At 39.7% G+C, this 18,308-nt stretch overlaps 2 protein-coding genes across 4 annotated transcripts; both read left to right on the forward strand.

Annotated features, from left to right (window-relative positions):
• Window positions 1–2,427, forward strand: LOC105703256 (embryonic stem cell-specific 5-hydroxymethylcytosine-binding protein). Its single transcript, XM_012431506.2, has 6 exons — window positions 1–122; window positions 216–447; window positions 968–1,291; window positions 1,367–1,474; window positions 1,713–1,882; window positions 2,108–2,427. The coding sequence occupies exons 1-6, from the start codon at window positions 103–105 to the stop codon at window positions 2,247–2,249; spliced, it is 996 nt and encodes a 331-aa protein (XP_012286929.1). The 5' UTR covers window positions 1–102; the 3' UTR covers window positions 2,250–2,427.
• A 934-nt stretch (window positions 2,428–3,361) lies between these two features.
• Window positions 3,362–18,295, forward strand: LOC105703258 (tyrosine-protein phosphatase non-receptor type 2). Of its 3 annotated transcripts, XM_012431511.1 has the most exons (9): window positions 3,362–3,705; window positions 4,796–4,957; window positions 5,040–5,302; window positions 6,212–6,437; window positions 6,536–6,688; window positions 6,904–7,069; window positions 7,833–8,043; window positions 8,158–8,268; window positions 18,058–18,295. In XM_012431511.1, exons 1-9 carry the CDS (start codon window positions 3,613–3,615, stop codon window positions 18,119–18,121), a joined length of 1,449 nt encoding a protein of 482 aa, XP_012286934.1. In that variant the 5' UTR covers window positions 3,362–3,612; the 3' UTR covers window positions 18,122–18,295. The 3 variants fall into 3 exon arrangements, with proteins under 3 accessions (XP_012286934.1, XP_012286933.1, XP_023288559.1); XM_012431510.2 differs by lacking the exon at window positions 18,058–18,295 and having other exon boundaries at window positions 6,536–6,685; window positions 8,158–12,588; XM_023432791.1 differs by lacking the exon at window positions 18,058–18,295 and having other exon boundaries at window positions 8,158–12,578.
• The last annotated feature ends 13 nt before the right edge of the window (window positions 18,296–18,308 follow it).

The raw sequence follows: 18,308 nt of genomic DNA on the forward strand, positions 1-18,308 counted from the left end.
CGACCCTGCCCGTGAGCAATCTCCCAACTCATCTCTGTTACCTAACATTGAAAAGAAAATTCCAAAAGAATTTCGCCTTAACGGACGCAAATCGCATTTGCAATGTGTGGCCGAACCGCGTGGTGAGTGACGTTAATTACTGGTAATTGCATGTTAACCGGCTATTGAGAAAAGATAATCTCGACGAAACATTATGGTTATGGTTGCCTTCGCAGCGTCCTAGAAGGTCCTGTGCTCAGTCGAGCTTGCGAGTATCGAGATGCTTCTCAAAAACGCCGACAGGTGGCGTGGCAGTCTGAGAAAACCGCGGGAATGACGTATCGACCTTCGTTCAACGTTTCACCGGGAGGTGTCGTGGCGTGCCTCGTCTCTGGCGCGCATTTTAAAACCGCACCGGAAAGAGTGCTCCAAGCAATGATCTGGAAGATGATTCCATCCTGGCACAAAGTAAATTCCACAACTTTTTACCCTGTATTTCTTTAAATGGGTACATGCTCTTACAGTAAAATGGACAGTTTTTTTATTTCCGCTATTGAACAAAAAGGAAACTCTTAATTATGAATTTGTAATCTACATACGTATGTTCCGCATCAGAAATGGTAAAGAATTTAATTTTTCCGAGGCAGATTAACTGTTAATTAAAAAAATTAATTCCACAAATATTCCCCTCGGTTAGGTGACAATGTTAGTCTCAAAAGTTGTACCGAAGAACAAAAATTTGAAGTAGAAAATTCACTCTATTCATTAAATACTCAAGCACGTGATTAATTGCATACCGTTCAGGGACAGAAAAAGCTCTGACCTCATTTTAGTTTAAAAAGCAGTTTTATGTGATGCACTCTGTACGTTTTTAAATCTATTACTCTTTTCGCGCCATAACAAGTACTCGATATTTCGCAATTGCACTAGAGAAATTCTCACGTGTTTTACAATTTGGAGACTTGTGCTAATAGGGTTTTTCTTTTAGGGTGACATCGGAGCGCTCAAACTGTCGACGCATAATTGTCGATTGGAAACTGCGACCACCACGAAGGTTTTCAGTCCAGCTTTAAAGAACGGCAATCGCTGCGTCGTCGTTTGTAGCGGTTATTATGAATGGAAGACCACGGTTTTGCAGGGGAAGAAACAGGCTTCTAAGCAACCCTATTTCATTTATGCACCACAACCGGAATATGTTAAAATCAATGAACCTTCCTCCTGGGCGAAGGATGAATGGTCCGAAGAAAATGGATGGCAGGGAGCAAAGCTGCTAAAACTCGCTGGCATATTCAACACTTCAACAGATGAAGATGTACATGTCGATTCATTTCAGTTTCTACATCCACTTTAGTTGCTTATGAACAAAGCCATTTTTCTTATTTCACAGGGGACAATCGTTCACAGTTGCTCGGTCTTGACCATGGAGGCGAATCATGTACTTTCCTGGATGCATTCTAGGGTACCCGCCTTCCTGGAAACGGAGGAAAATGTTAATGTACGTTGACTTATTGGAAGAAATTGTCATTGCATTGTTTTAAATACTGAAAGAGTATAGCTAAAAATATTAGAATACTTTAACGGTTTTATTTAGAATCTTCAGATGCCATGTACGTTAATTTTATTATTCAAACATAAGAGTGTTGGCAATGTTGCATTTGTTAAAAGTGAGAAAGGTATCATTCTCAGTTGTTATATGTGTGTACATATATATAATTTTAAATCAACTTTTATAGGCTTGGTTGGATTTTGAAAATGTCTCCTTAAATGAAGCCTTGGCTCAACTACATAGTCCTTCAAAGAAGTCTTTGCAATGGCATCCAGTTGGAAGAGCTGTGGGCAATTCTCGATGTAATGAAGCCGACTGCATCAAGCCCATCAATCTTAAGAAAAGCAATCATGTTCGGTATGAAGCAGCTTTTGCTATAGTAGTCAGTCATAAAACTTTGATAAAACCTTTCTTATAATATTTTTTTAAGATATTTGAATGTAATAGTATTATTTGGGAGGTACACGCATGTGATAGAAATAATTTAGTTGGTCCCTACGCTATGTCGGCTGTGGAAGGGATACTTCTAATCACATGATCTAGGCGACCGAGCTATTGATTCAATAATTCCATTATGTGCAGAGAGAAGAGCGGTCCCACCGGTCTTATGGCTTCTTGGCTGAAAAAAGAACCTACGGGGTCAGACAAGAAGCAGTCCACTCTTCGTACCAGAAACTTTGATGAGAAGTCCGAAAGAAATACAAAAAGAATCAAGACTGAGTAGGTTTCTAATTTACTCAAGTTTTTACTTCATATACCTCCATTAAAGTACAATACGCTAAAATACTCCAAATCAATTGACAAAACCTCTTCTGGGTGAGAGAAGAGAACAATATAGTTGTTTAATTTATTTATAATATACAATTTCTTTGTATTTTCATATCAAAATAAATATAATTAAATAGTAACCATTATTTTATCAACGTATAATTCATTATAAGACAATAATTTTTCAAGAGCATTAAGCTAACCTAACTTCTGATGTAATGCCAGGACGATAATTAAAATTGGGAAGTCACCAATTTTTTTACAATTAAGCTCAATTATCTTCATTGAACAAATACATTCATGATCAAATTTACTGCCATTGAATCTCTGGCAATTTAAAAGAAATTTGTTCTAACGAATCTTAAATAACTATTCCCTGCATATCACCTGTTTCAACAAAATTCTTATCAATGGCCACTACTCCAATTTCTATGAAAATTAGCCTTTTAATTCTTTCCTCTTTACTCCAAATTGGAATTCGGAGTAAAGAACACAACAAATGGATTTGTAACATCAAATTAGTGCTTCAATTTATTCTCTCAAAAATAAACTATTCCAGATAACTCATCATCAATCTACGATGAACAAGAATCTACCGAAAAATCACTCTGATTCCAAGATAAGCTTTTAACAATTATCGCACCACTATTCTTGTCCTGTATAATTCGCGCATGTATTCCCATTTCCAATATCAACATACGCGCATAAACATGTGTACCTTCTACCATGGTTACAAGGTCACACATAGTAGCACAGCTAGCGCGCATCCCCCATATCTCGAAATCAAAAAGTGAAAGCATATCTGCAAAGGCGTAAACGAATAAAAAGGCCCTCGAAAACCATTGCGAAGCGTGTCGCATTGCTCCATCCTGATTTGCGAGCGCGTTGGCGCTTCGGAAGTATGGGCAGTTCGCGCCGTCTCCGCAAGATGGCGAGAGCGCGGCGGCGCCTCGGTCGCGTCTGGGGCCGAGGAGAGAGAGAGGAAGTAGGCGGCCCGCGGAGGAGGGAGCGAGAATGCCGCGAAAGAGAGAGGCGCAGACCGTTCAGCGTGGAATCGGAGCGAGAGAAGAGACTTGCGGCGGCGTTTCGTGCGAGTTAGTGGCGACGTTGTGCATTGGTTTAGTGCATCGTCGGTCGGGACTGTGCGTATCGCAAGCGTATCGCGAGAACCGGAGCGTCACGCATGGTTCCCTGGAGCTAGTTCCCTCGGCGGTAGGAAGGAGGAGGTGGGGCCGCCTGAAGTCGCCAAGGCCGTCGCGGTCGTTCTTCCCCAGGTTGTTCCCCAGGAGGCAGGGTCTGCGGACGTGGGGACGGCCAGGATGGCCACCGAGACGCGGGAGCCTTCCGTGAGCAACGTGGAGACCGAGTACCACGAGATCACCTCCAAGGACGCCTGGGCTGTACTCTACCAGGTAACTACCTGATCACCAAATATCTTGGCTAGCTCCTTTATCCTTTATCCTTTATCCTTTGGCAGCGTCGACGACCCTGTCTCTCCAGGATCTCCTCTACAGACTACTCTTCGACAGATTGCTACCTTATTCAAATTTAAGTTAACCCTCTGCGCATGAAATCCTCCGAGTACCTTAAATGAGATCGCTGCATCGATGGACTGTGTATGCTTTCAAATGGTTCCTTAACAACCCTGATTGTGTCAGGGCTACCTGTTGGATGAGACGAGATGGCAATATATTAAGCGGAGAGGATTTAAGCCAATTTACATGGGAATATAATCTCTGATTAAGATTTGCTAAGAATCGTTGAAGCATCGTGCATGAAATTGTAGAATGAAAGATCCTCTTACTGTTCTCTTTTTGTGGGCTGCGGAAGCGTGACCGTATCGATGGAAGTGACTCGATATATCCTTCAGGAAGTCAAAAAGTACATCCACTTCCACATCCGATATTTGTTGATTTTGCTAATTCCACTTACGACCCTCTCTCGTTTTAATTTAACCCCTTAAGCGGTAGTCCCAATATCTGTTTGGACATGAGTTTTAGTGCTTTAATTTAATCTACTGCCTAAAGGGTTAATTAAGCGATGCACATGTGTTGTCCTGCTTGAAAAGCAGCTTCGGTGAAGTTAAAATTATCATGGCTGAATTCACCAGTTTGAAACAATCTTATTCAACCTATTGTAATTCTATATAAATAATAATGTGTTATATGATGCTAGTAGAGTTGCACTATTAATTGGAAGCATGTGGTTCACTCTCTAATTATACAAACAGTAAAGTCATACATTTATCAGGTATATTGTAAATAACAGGAATATTAACTTTTCAATTATCTTTGAGAAAGTAGCATGTGAATCAGTGCAAAGATATTATGAGATTTTTTCAACAGACTGAAAAGTAGATTTCTAGTACATACACTATAAAGATCGTTAAGGCAGCGCGCAACTGCAAATTCCATAGAATTAATGTTTGCAGTTATAATTAATACTTTCAAAGACTTACGATCTTATGAAAGAACTCCATAATGTATCATCTTGTGTTTTTAGCACCTACGTAATGAGTGTGGCAACTACGACTACACGTGTAACGAATCGAAAAAACCACAGAACAGACATTTAAATCGGTACAGAGATGTGGCACCGTATGATCACACAAGAATTACTTTGCGAAAGGGGCCTTGCGATTATATCAATGCCAACCTTGTGCAGGTGAGATGACAAAATTGAAATGAATTTATTGATTAATAGGAGTGTGATTATATTATCGATACACATACAAATCTATTTGCAGATGGAGCGTGCTCATAGGAAATACATACTTACACAAGGCCCGTTGTCGAGCACTGCTGGTCATTTCTGGCTAATGGTGTGGGAACAGAACAGTAAAGCTGTGTTGATGTTAAATAAGGTAATCGAGAAGAACCAAGTCAAATGTCACCAGTATTGGCCTCTTGAGGGTTCGTCGGATCACACTATGATGTTCCCCGATGTAGGCCTAAAAGTGGAAAACATTAGCAAAACTGAATCGCCTCATTACACGAGGAGAACACTGAGGTAACAGGATGCACTAATAAAATTATCGCTTTGATTTATTAAGGGATCATCCTACTTTGACGACTGAAAAATTGAGTTATTTTTAACGATTTTTGTCTCAGCAAATACGTCATGTAATGAAGTAAATCTTTTTGGTGTTTATTAAGCTACTTTGAAATAATCAAAAGTTTAATAACAATTTAAACGAAATTTGTTGTTTCTTATAGCATCAATATGGCGCCTCAAAAAAGAGGTATGTCTGTGGTGCAGGTAATTTCCCTACTCCAGTTTGCCCAGAACAAAAAATTCGAAAAGATTCTTTGTCTGTACGAGTGTCACTCTCTCCTGAATGTCAACTAATAATTTTGATTGAAAAATAACAAAGTGGTTTACACAAAAGCTTTAAAAAATATACCCTGTTTCGGCTATTTTTTATGTAAATAGTATGATAAAATAAACACTGACCAGCTTTTGACTCAGGTGTTAGCCATACATGCGTAGAATAAACTCCTAATATTTCAGGTCAATCTGCCTTTTTCAGATTTTATCTGCACTGCATGGAAAAATGTTTTAAGAAAAACGCGTTTAAAGTTTTAAATACTGAAAAATCGTTAAAAAACCTTATATACTCTGTACTGACCTTGTTGCCTACTTGTATACTTCTGCTCCATACATATTGAGTACATATACTTTTGGAAAGTAAAATAAACAAATTTTCAATTTTGTTCAAAGTTATAATGTAGAATGACCCCTTATCTTAACCAGCACATATAAGAATTATAGTAAATAATCGAACGACGTTTATTTAATTAGCACTGTCATTAACACGCACTGATTTTTGTATTATCTAAGTAGAAGTGGAAGATTAGTAATCCCATGAACTGAAATTTAAACTAAAACTTTAATTTAACTCTACCATTCTTCTTCCAGACTGACAGACGTAGAATCAGGAGAAAGCAGAGAAATACTGCACTTTCATTATACAACGTGGCCAGATTTTGGAGTACCTCAAAGTCCTACGGCGTTTCTGCAGTTTTTAACAGATGTCAGACAGTCCGGTGCTCTTAACCAAGGCATCGGGCCACCTGTTGTTCATTGTTCAGCTGGAATTGGGAGATCCGGCACTTTTTGTCTGGTAGACACTTGTTTAGTTCTGGTAAGTAACATTGGAACTACTTCGTACTAACCCGTTCAAAGGGGACGAGGAGGAGGTGCATATATGACAAGTAACTAAACTAAGAAAACCTTGTACAGATCGAGGAGAATGGATTAAACTCTGTAAATGTAAGAGACGTCTTAATGGAGATGAGACAGTCGAGGATGGGTTTGATCCAGACACCCGATCAGCTTCAATTTTCTTACGCTGCCATCATCGAAGGGGCCAAACAACTACCGTCCAACAACGTGGTAACTAATACCAATTCACAGTGGTACACTGCTATTACCTAACCTTCTACGAATAAAATGTAGATTCCCATAGAGAACTGTCAAATGATTTGTATAATGCACATAAGCTGAGGATTAGGGATTACGGCTTAACGTAGATCAGTCAGTAATAGCACTGTTCTGCTGTGACTTTTAACTGACGTTAAGTCGATTACTGAGTGCTATGTCTATTACAGAACGTCGATAATAACGAAATCGTTAACAATCATTACGACGTTGTCAATAATGTCAATTCGTCGGTGGAGGAGGAGGAAGAGCCTCCACCGTTGCCTCCTCCAAGGGGAGAATCTTTAACTCGCAGTATGATGTCGGACCTGAGCCCAAGTCCTTCGAGTGAGAATGGTATATCTCTTCATAACCTTGAATAATTATCCTGAGGGTATTCATGGGTATTCACTAAGAATATCGTGGATTTTAGTGCTGGAAATCAAGTGGAAATCAGCTGGATATCGCAAGCAGAAATCACTAGAAATCGTTGAACATCACCAAAACATTGCCACAATTGCGAAGTAGTATAAGGAGATACAACGCCATGTATCGAAATCGTTTCCACTTTAGGGGTCCAAGATCTTCAGATTTTTCCAATCTAGTGCTGAGAGCGCTCTTCGATGAAATTTTGCAATTAAAAATTATCGTCCGCTAGTCTCTATCGCGTTTAAAACATTACATTCCGTACATAATGCGTAATTATCGTTTCGCTTTGCGTACCTGAATTGCAAAATTAAAAGCATTTTAGGTCATTTACGTCCATAGGAAATAATTTGGTCACGTAAGATTGGAGTTCCCTCATTTTCCGCAAGTAGCGCTAGCATCGTTAGATCAGCGAAAATCTGAGATCATGGGTTCCGATTTTGAGGCCACTTTCTGTGGAACCGACCATTGGCGTTATGTCTCCTTATGCTACTTCATGATTGCCACAATTTTAAGGCCGACTGTCGCTTGTTACTGAATCTTATTGTTCTTTGTCACATGAAATCAAAGGCAGTCGGTTCTCAAAGAAGGAAATCGTGTTCACCGATTTCCGAGTGAATAACCCCCTGAATTGTCCTTACATCTTATTCCCGAAGCGTGGGAAATTGTTAATTTAAATTTTAAACCATTACAGTGGAAGATGCGAATGGACCACCGGACAAGCCTTTGCCTAGGGAACCCCCGAATTACACGGAGCCATGTACAAGTCCACCTCCTACGAACTCCACATCTATTGCGAACAATATACACGAAGAGAATTCGGACAATGTAGCTGTACCTGAAGAGACCAACAGCGACGGAGAGCGCTCTTATCAGGCCACGAGTTACTCATCCAATACAAATTCGTAAGTACACTTAACGTTACCTGAAATCAATTTGAATTTCTACCAGCCGCTTCCAAGTAACTGAAAAAAGAAGTTACACATTGACGCGTTTCGTTCTTTTCTTTTATCAAATAGGAAAAACGAGTTACGTAAGCGAATTCAGGAGAAGAAGGACCGACTGGCCGCGCAGGTTAGGGAGATGAAGAGACGGCAAAAGGAGACGGAAGAATGGCAGAAGCTCAAGAGGTCATTATTTACGCCTCTTACAATAGGCATAGGAGCCGCCGTCGTTGGCGGCGGCGTCTTAGCGCTTTGCGGTTACCTGTATTTGCGCGGCTAGGGACTCGAGAGGATCCTTTTCTCGTTCCCGCTGTCTTCGATTTTCCGGACACTCTTATCGAGGGGGCTGGCGAGAACCTCGGCCTTTAGGGAACAGGTTGCTCGCCCGGCATTCGCTCTCGAAGCGGGAAACGGACGTGGAGCGCGGGTCCGCCACTTTAGAGAACGGTTCCCCGTTTTCCGGAAAAATGGGAAGCCACGAGAGGGCCGAAAGCCCGAGGAATTGGAGAACGAACGTCGAGAGCAACGACGCCCTCGGATGATACTCTCGCCAGAGTAACAGGGAACAGTTCCGCCTGGAAAACAGGATTTTCTATTTTATTTCCAAGAGATAACGAGGAATTTGTAAAGAAAAGCAAAAATTGACGAGCGGGGGTCTCACTCAAGAATTATATATTTTTTTTCTCTTTTGTCAGACGGATCAAAGGTCCAGTAGAAGTAGGCGAAGGACGAAATAGTTACTCCATAATCAAGACGTTTCGAAGCCGTTTAAAAACTTGCGTATATCTTTATCTCTTTTTTTTTTTTGTTATTTTTTTCCCCTTTATGCCACCATCACGGAGAAGTGGTGACACCAGCTCGCTCGACTTTCATCTTTTTTTTGGTTTTTGCGAAGGAAAGAGGTACCTCCGATTTATTTCATGGAAAACCGTGAATGAGTAACACTAGCTTCTCTCCTGTATTTTACCCAAAGTCGAGACCACGAAACGATGAGATAGGTCGAGGACGGTTCGCGGATTCCACGAAGGAAGCTCCTCCAAAACGGAGAGCCCGGCCCGTTCCCGGTTGCTTAAAAAAAAAAAAAAAAAAAAAAACAGAAAAACCGGGGGAATCGGAAGGCCGAGGAGAGGCGTCCGGGCCAAAAGAACGGCCACGAGGGCCGCGTGCATATTTCAACGGTGGTTCGCTCGAGCGAAACTCGGCGAAACTCGGAGCGAGCCTTGGGGGATCCCGGAGAGAGAACTCGTTTGGTTTCCATTATTTCTTTCTTTCTCTTATTTCCTTCCCCAAGGACCTCGGACCTAGCCGAGAGAAATGTCGAACGAGTGCCGGTGACGTCGTTTTTCCTCCTCGCGAGGTGGCGGGAAAGCGCGACGACGAATTGGGGGGGAAAGAGGGCTAAGCGAGGCTAAGGGAGGAAAACCGAGTAAGAAAGAAAACGAGAGGAATTTTCGATGAGGGAGAAAAAGCGTGTGAGAAGGAAAACGAGAAACGATAAGGGGAAGAAAGTATAGGGTAAGAGCGCGCGTCGCCGCGAGTAATAATGTTCAGGGTAACAAAAGCATTGACTTTAGGCTTTTACGAAATTATCTAAACTGACTTCCTTAGGGTAGTAGGTATACTCGTGTTAGGTCTAGATCCATTTAGCGTACGTAAATGTTTTCGAATAATTGATATATATATATATATATATACATATATATGTCATATATACGTATATATATTTTATATACATATGTATGTATTATATATGTATTATATTCATACGTGCGCAATTACGGTCCTGAGAGACTCCGGGAAAGGAGCCCCCGAGCGCCCCTAGGGGCTGTCGAGAGAGTTTTTATACGAGACGGAAGGGTACGCTTTCGTCGGTCCTCGGTGCACGGGGACTCTTTTTTTTATATATATATATATATATAATAATAAAACACCTTCGTGATTCCACAATATCGAGGGTGTGAGGTTTGTTTGTTTTTTTTTGTTTTCTTTTTCGTTTTCATTTTCAACGGAGGAAAAAGGGGGAACCAAAAACGTCGGCTTCGAGCGCACGGTCATGCCGTTCCTTAAGCGGGGACCCTCTTCGGGGTCCTCGAGACGTATACTTAAAGGATGAAAAACCGGTCGTTTGTCAGGGTTTCCGATGAGGGGGAAAAAGAAAAATTTTCCTTATTCGAGGGGGGAGGGCGAAAGCCTACTCGGTGGATCACGGGGACGGCGAAAATGTTCCAGCTGATACATCGATTTATCGGCAGTATTAACAGAGGAGAAGGGCCCGTTTCGCTTGTTAACGGTTGGAACGATTTTGCTGACCCTCCGCTAAGAAACTTTGTATCTTTTATTTTATTTTTCTTTTTTTTCTGTTTTGCTTCTCCACGCGACCATTCTTTTTTTTTTTCGGTCAGTATTGTTCTCTTGATTTTAAGGACTGGCGGAAGAACCTATTTTGAGCTTTTAAATCCTTCCGTTCGCGTACACATGCATTTCGAGTATCGGAGCGATTTAGAAGGAAGGATTACTGGTTGTTAACGAGCTATTTTCTGTTTTTCCAATTGACCGATTGTTAAGATAGCATCCTTTGCCTCCGTTTTTCTCAGTGAGTCCGATGTAGTTGACGTAGATGTTCGTGTAATCGAAACGTAAGGTGTAGCTCCCCTCCCCCCTGCACCCCCTTTTCCTGAAAATGTCCACGAGCGAATGTCAAAAGTACGGTCAACCGGTAGAATATTCAATTAACTGTCTATTGTTTAATGATAACGCCGAGCTATAGCACTTACAGATTAGTAGGTACTCGTGATTGATCGTAAATTAACTTTGGATGAAAATCTCGCCAAGCGCGCATTTTCTACTCGCCTATGATAATTGAAATATTGTTAATTGTCAAATCGATCCAAAAGTTGTTGCATGTCATTTCGAGGAGCCTTTGTGCGAGAGATTTTTCTGTACACTTTGCGGTATTTATATAATTTTTTTTTTTTTTTTTTAATACTACGATACGTGGGGGAGAAAAATATCTCGTGTCAAGGGTCCGGAATAGAATTTATATTCGAGACATATTTTTTTTTCTTTTTTTATACGCCATATATAACATTTAAACGGGAAAGTTCATCTGTTCGGGACTAGGTGTATTTTCAGTCTTATCGGATGATATGTAGAATGTAAAATATACGGTAAATGATCTGAATGTAAAGGACGATCGCTATCACTCTTGGCCGCAGTTTTGACCGATGCTCGGATTCGCTTAAATATATTTTTTAATTAATCTACGGTCGAGTATGTATACACGTCCGCGAGACATTCCTCCCAACGAATGTACGCGTTTTTGATATGATTCGGTCGGCTGACATTTCCGCGTAGCCAGCCAGTTTTCAAGTAAACGAAAGATAGAAAGAAAAAAAAAAAAGATAATACTAAGAGAGGGAGAAATATCTCGAGCTGTAAAACGCGACTGACTGTTTTTTTTTTCTAACGCCAGCTTTCCTCTCGGAGGGTCTCTCTCGCGATCGCCACGAGGAGAACGATCGGATGGGGAAATCGAGGAAAATTTGCAGCAAATTCGTGAAAGGGGACCGTAAGGAAAATCGAGGAAAATTTGCGGCAAAGCCGCGAAAGGGGACCGTAAGGAAAATCGAGAAATTTTGCGGCAAATTTGTGAAAATTGAAAAATTTTCCAACAAAGTCGTGAAAGGGGACGAAAGGAAAATCGATGAAAATTTGCGGTAAATGAGTGAAAGGGGATGAAAGAGAAATCGATTCCAAATCCGATTAAGCTCCGCGTCGATGTTTTTCTTTTTCCCGATCGGGAGATCACCCTCGCCACCCGGGACTCCCATTTTCTCGGCGCTTAAGTAAAATCCCTTTTCTACGCTGAGAATGTACAGAGAGAGTCAGATAAACTGGGACAGAGCCAGGTAGAAGGTAGAAAATAATAGAAGAAGTTGAATGATTTAATAATTATTCCTTTTTTTATATATATATAAAACTATCATTTTTTTCTTTTTTCATAATTTCTTTCACGCTGTATCAATTTTCTATATTTTATCATTTCGTTTCACTGTTGAGAAATTCATTAGAATTAATGTTAAAAATCTACACGCGAGCATTAATCATCCAGATAATTCTATACTACTAAGACATGAATATATCGCTGTTAATGTATCTAAGTATATTTTCTAATTAATATTTTCACATGGAAATACCGAGAATAATCGATTTATCCAAAAGATATTATATAATATCATTGGAGAAGTTACGAGTTTGTTTCGCAAGCGCATCGGTGCACCTGCTGATGAATTAAGAATCGATGTTCGATTATTAAATTATTCAAAATTTTGTCCTCTTATTTCTTTCTATTTTCAGCCAAAAGGGAGACGGAGCTCGTTCCAGTTACCTGAGTCGCCCTGTATATGTTAAGGTGATATGAAAGTAGCGTCAGAGTCTTGTTCATGAAACTTTTCTTCAAATTGGATGCACCGAATCGATTCAAACTTAACAATATAAATATGAAGGATATAAGAAAGGTCCTGAAACTCACGAAATTTCAATTTTTGTTTAATTTGTTCATAGATATTTTTAAAATTTGTTATAAAAAAGTGAAATTTCATGAAAGTCAGGACCTTGCCTGTATCGTCCACATTCACATTGTAAGGTTTGAAACGATTCAGCACACCCAGGTCGGAGAAAAATTTCATGAACGATTGACTCTTCAGATACCACTTTCATATCTCCTTAAGGTGATATGAAAGGATCATTCCGTACATATCACAGCGTAAAAATGTTTATAAAACTTTTCTCCAAACTGGGTGCACCGAATTATCCGAAACTCTAACACGTGATTATGGAGGCCCTAAGCAATGTTCGTGAAATTCCATTATTCGAAAAAAAAAAGTCTTTTTTTGTTCTTGTCCGAGATAAATACATTTTTATCGAAAAATGAATTTTTACGAGAATCGCGTTCTTTATTAGGGCCTTCATAATCTCGTAATGAAGCGTCAGATAATTCGATGCACCCAGTTTGGAGAAAAGTTTTAAAAATATTTTGACTTTTGGTTTGGACCATAAAATATACATACACACAAAAAGTCAAGATATTTACAAAGCTTTTCTCCAAATTGGGTGCACCGAATCATTTGAAACTTCATCACAAGATTGTGGAGGCCCTAAGAAAGAACGCGGTGCTCGAGAGATTTCATCTTTCGAAAAAAAAAAAAAAAATGTATTTATCTCGGACAAGATCAAAAACATTTTTTATTTCTTTTGAAAAATGGAATTTCACAAGCATTGCGTTCTTCCTCAGGGCCTCCGTAATCACGTGTTAGAGTTTCGGATAATCCGGTGCACCCAGTTTGGAGAAAAGTTTCATAAACGTTTTCACGCTTTGATATATATATATAGAATGATCCTTTCATATCGCCTTAATAATAAATCGCGCCGATTCGTTGTCACTCGTCGCGAGGTGACACGCGATTATCCGGGAAAAGGTACCCGGGGTATCACGAAGACACGGTGCTAAGTAAAAGTTCCAAATCCGAGCGGGAAGAAACACGAGATTCTTGAATGCGTGAGTGAGTGACCGAAGACAGAGTGCACGGAAACGTTTGATCGCCTCAGAGAACAAGGGAGAGAGAGAGAGAGAGAGATGGGGTTTCAGTTTAAAGGGAACTACTATATGGAATGAAATAGAGAGAGAAAACGGGGGACAAATCGATCCGACTTAACACTTTTCATAACTCTACGTCGTGCATTATGCGCACCGGGGAATAATTGGACTTGGTCAGCGTCGTTTCTTTAACTCGAGGAAAGGAAAGGAAAAATGCTCTTATGGAGGAAGAAAAATTCGCCTTCGGAAGATTCGCGGTGATTTTTTTACCGATTGGAACGACGCGCTGGAAAGTACCCAGCAATGGTATCGCCATATCGGTACAATGCACTTTATAAAGGCAATCCACGATACATATTGCAAACGCTGTGCCATGTAGACGCGAGAGGACATTGTATCGTTGAAAGTATTGTATATTAACTACAAAGTCGATGTAGTGCTTTCGGTATAAGGAAAGTATATCGCCAATCGCCGCGGTACTTTGATAATATTTATATACCTGCCGTAGAGAAGTGTCTTAGAAAATTGAGGTGATATGAAAGAGTCATTCTATATGTATATATACAAAACGTCAAGATATCAAACTTATCTCCAAACAAGGTACACCGAATCATTTGAAACTTCAACACGTGATTATCGAGGCCCTAATGAAGAATCTGACGCTCGTGAAATTTCATTTTTCAAAACGAAAAATATGCCTCCTTGGTTCTAGTCTAGTATAAATAAAAAAAAGAACATTTTTTTTTTTGAAACATGAAATTTCATTTGCAGCGCGTACTTCCTAATGACCCTCGCAATGAAGTGCTGAAGTTTCAAATGATTCGGTGCACCCAGTTTGGAGATAAGTGTTATCAATATTTTGACTTTATATATATAGAATGACCCTTTCGTGTCACCTTAACAAGATGAAACCATTGTCAATAGTATTTAATTCATATTATTGCTGCGGTTTCGATAGACCGACTTTCCAGCGTGTCGAGCCATTCCGATTTCCTTCCTCCGCGAGACGTTAAAAAAAAAGAGAAAAGAAAATAATAGGATATACAATATTTTCCGACCATTGAAACGCATTTCCTTTTTCACATTCGTTGCACAAATTTCCCTATCATTGTTTCCGCGTATCCCTTTAATTCCCGACGCTGACAAGACGGCCGATTGTTCGCGGTGTACCGAAACTCAGAAACATAGCGAAGTGCCTACTCGTACAAAGAGAAACAAGAGAGAGAAGAGAAAAAAAAAAGAAGAAGAAGAATAACAATGAGTGACGAAAGAGATGAAAATAATACGAGCCGCAAAAAGCATAGCATTTACAGTAACGTGTATTTAAACAGTACGCATTGCGTCGGATTTCCAAATCCCAAACCGCTCGAACCTCTCCTCTGATTAAAAAAGAAGCCACTTATTACATACCGCGAGAAAGATATATATATATATACACACATACCGACTCCATATTACCGACAATATTAAATTAATCGTTACTAAGCGTAGAAGTATCTCTTATACGACTGTATGACTTGTCGAGGACGCATTGTCTCTGCGAAAGTACGACACGTTTCCTCTTCGGGATAACAATCGCCAGGAATCGAGGATGAAAGTTTAACGAAAGACCTCGTCAATTGCACTCACACTTGCACCTTCCTTTTCGATTGTCTTCTCCTCTTTGGGGACTTTTTTGCAGCCTCTTGACTCGCTGGTATTACAAACTCAAGTTAATATATACGCGTAATCGTTGGAGATTTCTTAACGAGAACTTCAAGTCTAAGTGTTTCGCATACATTTTTGCTACTGTCCTTTGTGCATTTCGAAGGTATATATATATATATANAATCTACATGCATCCATTCTATTCTGTCTGGATTACCGTTAGCAGACGTTGGAACGTTTCCTTCAAAAAGACCTTACAAATCCTGATGTTATATAGATATTAATTAAAATATAATATCTAAAATAATGTTCACACAGTTCCTGTAGAATCTTACTTTTCTAACAAAATTTCTTCTTTGACCGAGAATCAATTTAGTTTATATATATATATATACACCTTATATATGTATACATATATATATACATATATACAATATATATATATACATATATACGTGATGCCTATTTATCAGTAGTTAACTAAGGATTTGATATACCTTTTTTTAACTCTTAACTGTGTAGTCAGGATTGCGAGTAATGGACTCATTTTTTTGTCCGCATATATTTACAATCGTTGGATCTTCATTAACGATGTACGTGGTTATCGAGTGGGTGCAACTTTGATATTCTATTGATATGGTTTTGCCGTTTGTTTTTTTTTTTTTTTAAGAGCATTGCAGTTTATTATCAGTGCACGGAGTGTACATAGAGGTGGAGGAAAACGTTTAATTTCACCTCAAAAGGGTACCTTAAAAGTATAAGTGAAAATCAGATAATACATGTACATGTCAGCTTCTAATTGTACGACAAATATTGTTTAGAATAACGTTAAAAGAGTGATTTAATTTTGGTTTGAAAAACACTAGCAATTACCGAGATGTGACCATAATCTTCTTTCATTATGCTAAACGATGTATGTGGTTATCAGGCGGGTGCAACTTTGATATTCTGGGTTTTTTTTTTTTTTTTAAAGAACATTGTAGTTTACTATCAGTGCACGGAGTGTACATAGAGGTGGAGGAAAACGTTTAATTTCACCTGTGGGATTCCTGATGGAGGGTTTAACCGGAGTCGAACGGAGTCGGAAAGGCGGATTCTTCGGGCTTGGCAGTCGAGTACCTATTTGATAAGATCACTATGATAAGCGAAAACCGTAGGGAGAAAGAGAAAAGGGAGAGAGATAGAGAGAGAAAGCGAGAGAAGTATTACTTAGTGAGTCCGAGAGGTATAATCGGTGATTAATAACGAGTTATGAATAATTAACGATAGGGGGTATCTCTTATAGGAGTCTAAAACTCGCGACTAGACTTCTTTCCCTAGTGACTGTGTATTTATGGAGTATACTATAGGAATAGTAGGAGTAACTGAACGTATGGTATTTACCTAGTATACCCGCACGAAAGTGAGAAAAAAAAAGCGAGAGAGAGAGAGAGAGAGAGAAATTTATATGTATACAAGTAAGAGAAGGAAAGAATATCATTCACCTTGTATATCGAGTATACATTCGCAGACATTAGCGTACCACTTCGCCAACATACCTTAAACTTGCGATATAAGGAACGCTCTTTTCTGTACCCTAGTAGCTATTTTTCCTCATTTGAAAGGAGGAAAAAAAATAGTCCAATTTCGATGACCTGGTTAAAGTTGACATTGCTCATTCAAGAGGTTCAGAAAACGACATTCAATGTCCAATTTGATGCGCCAGGCTAAACATCGCTGATAATAATTAGGTCAGAGTTTTGCGCCTCTATATGTGTATATATATATATATATACACATATATTTGGCGCGAAACTCTACCGAATTTCTTAATTTCTTGAATGAAAATCTGCCTGAAAAGGCCCCGCAAGGGAAGGACCTCGAAAAGATGTTCTCCCTGGACTTCTTTACGTACATTCGAGCCACCTCGTAAAGCCTGGAGTTTAAATTGAATTTAATTAATTAAGGAAAGAAAAAAAGAAAATGCCTCACCCAGAAGTCCTCGGTGAGCTTGCAATGATTTATTATTCTTATTTCTCTTTCTCCGGTGAAATTTTATCGTTAGTTGGATGTTCTTCTTTTTTCTTTTTTGTTATCTACAGACTGCTACTAGGGCACAGTATTCATTGGGAGCGTGATAAAGAGGATGTTGATCAAATGGAAGAAAGGAGGAGGAACCTTTTTTTATAATCAGAGAAGGAGAGATAGAGACCCACTTTGCCTAGTTCCATTCGTAGCAAGTAAACGATATTCAACTACTGGATGGCATGACGGAACTTTTACACATAATAAAAACCATGTTTTGTGTGGAAACCCGAGAGCATACTAAAGGGAAGTAACGCGAGAGAGAGAGAGAGAGAGAGAAAGAGAAAAAGGAGATTGTAGCGATTTACTCACGTCGATGTTCGCTAATTTTCGTTAGAAGGCACGAGGAAGAGATTCTTTTAACTCTTCGTTATTATCTACTTCATTGCGCATGATTAAATATATGTTAACTGTTGATGAGAGCAACTAGGTGCGCGGTTATTTAATCGTCGGCGAGATTTCTCCTCGGCAGTTCTGTCGCAGGGAAACTCGTCTCTTCCTCGTGCCGTAGAGATTAGATTCGAGAAGATCGGTATTTTCGATTTTTCGAAATCCATTGCTGACCTTCTCTGTTCCCTCCCCACCACCCACCACCACCCCCCCACGCCCCCGAATGAAATAAAAATAAACGATCCAGGTGGTTGCTCATTGCTGCTGATTTCTTTCAGATCTAAAAGCGAAAACGCCGAAACCAGCGAGACCTTGCACGAGGAGGCCGAATCTGCGACCTAAAAATGATACCTCATTTTTGTATCATTTATCATAGTCCCACCTCCCGCAAAAGGGAGGTCCATCCCTTTTCCTCAACCTCCACCGGAGACCGGCGATATTTATTTCGGAGCGAGGAGAGAACCCTGGGAAAGGAGACCATAAATGCTTGAATAGATAATAAATCGATTTGTTTAATACACCAAACTCC

The sequence above is a fragment of the Orussus abietinus genome, unplaced genomic scaffold (genome assembly GCF_000612105.2).
Source record: "Orussus abietinus isolate OABI.00-Male unplaced genomic scaffold, Oabi_2.0 scaffold450, whole genome shotgun sequence".
Taxonomy (NCBI): domain Eukaryota; kingdom Metazoa; phylum Arthropoda; class Insecta; order Hymenoptera; family Orussidae; genus Orussus; species Orussus abietinus.

Coding starts and splice junctions, on each gene's coding strand:
- LOC105703258 (XM_023432791.1), top strand. CDS start 3,613: ATGGCCACCGAGACGCGGGAGCCTTCCGTGAGCAACGTGGAGACCGAG. Junction 4,958..5,039: donor TCAATGCCAACCTTGTGCAG/GTGAGATGACAA, acceptor ATCTATTTGCAG/ATGGAGCGTGCTCATAGGAA. Junction 7,070..7,832: donor AAGTCCTTCGAGTGAGAATG/GTATATCTCTTC, acceptor AAACCATTACAG/TGGAAGATGCGAATGGACCA.
- LOC105703256 (XM_012431506.2), top strand. CDS start 103: ATGTGTGGCCGAACCGCGTG. Junction 448..967: donor TGATTCCATCCTGGCACAAA/GTAAATTCCACA, acceptor TTTTTCTTTTAG/GGTGACATCGGAGCGCTCAA. Junction 1,475..1,712: donor AAACGGAGGAAAATGTTAAT/GTACGTTGACTT, acceptor CAACTTTTATAG/GCTTGGTTGGATTTTGAAAA.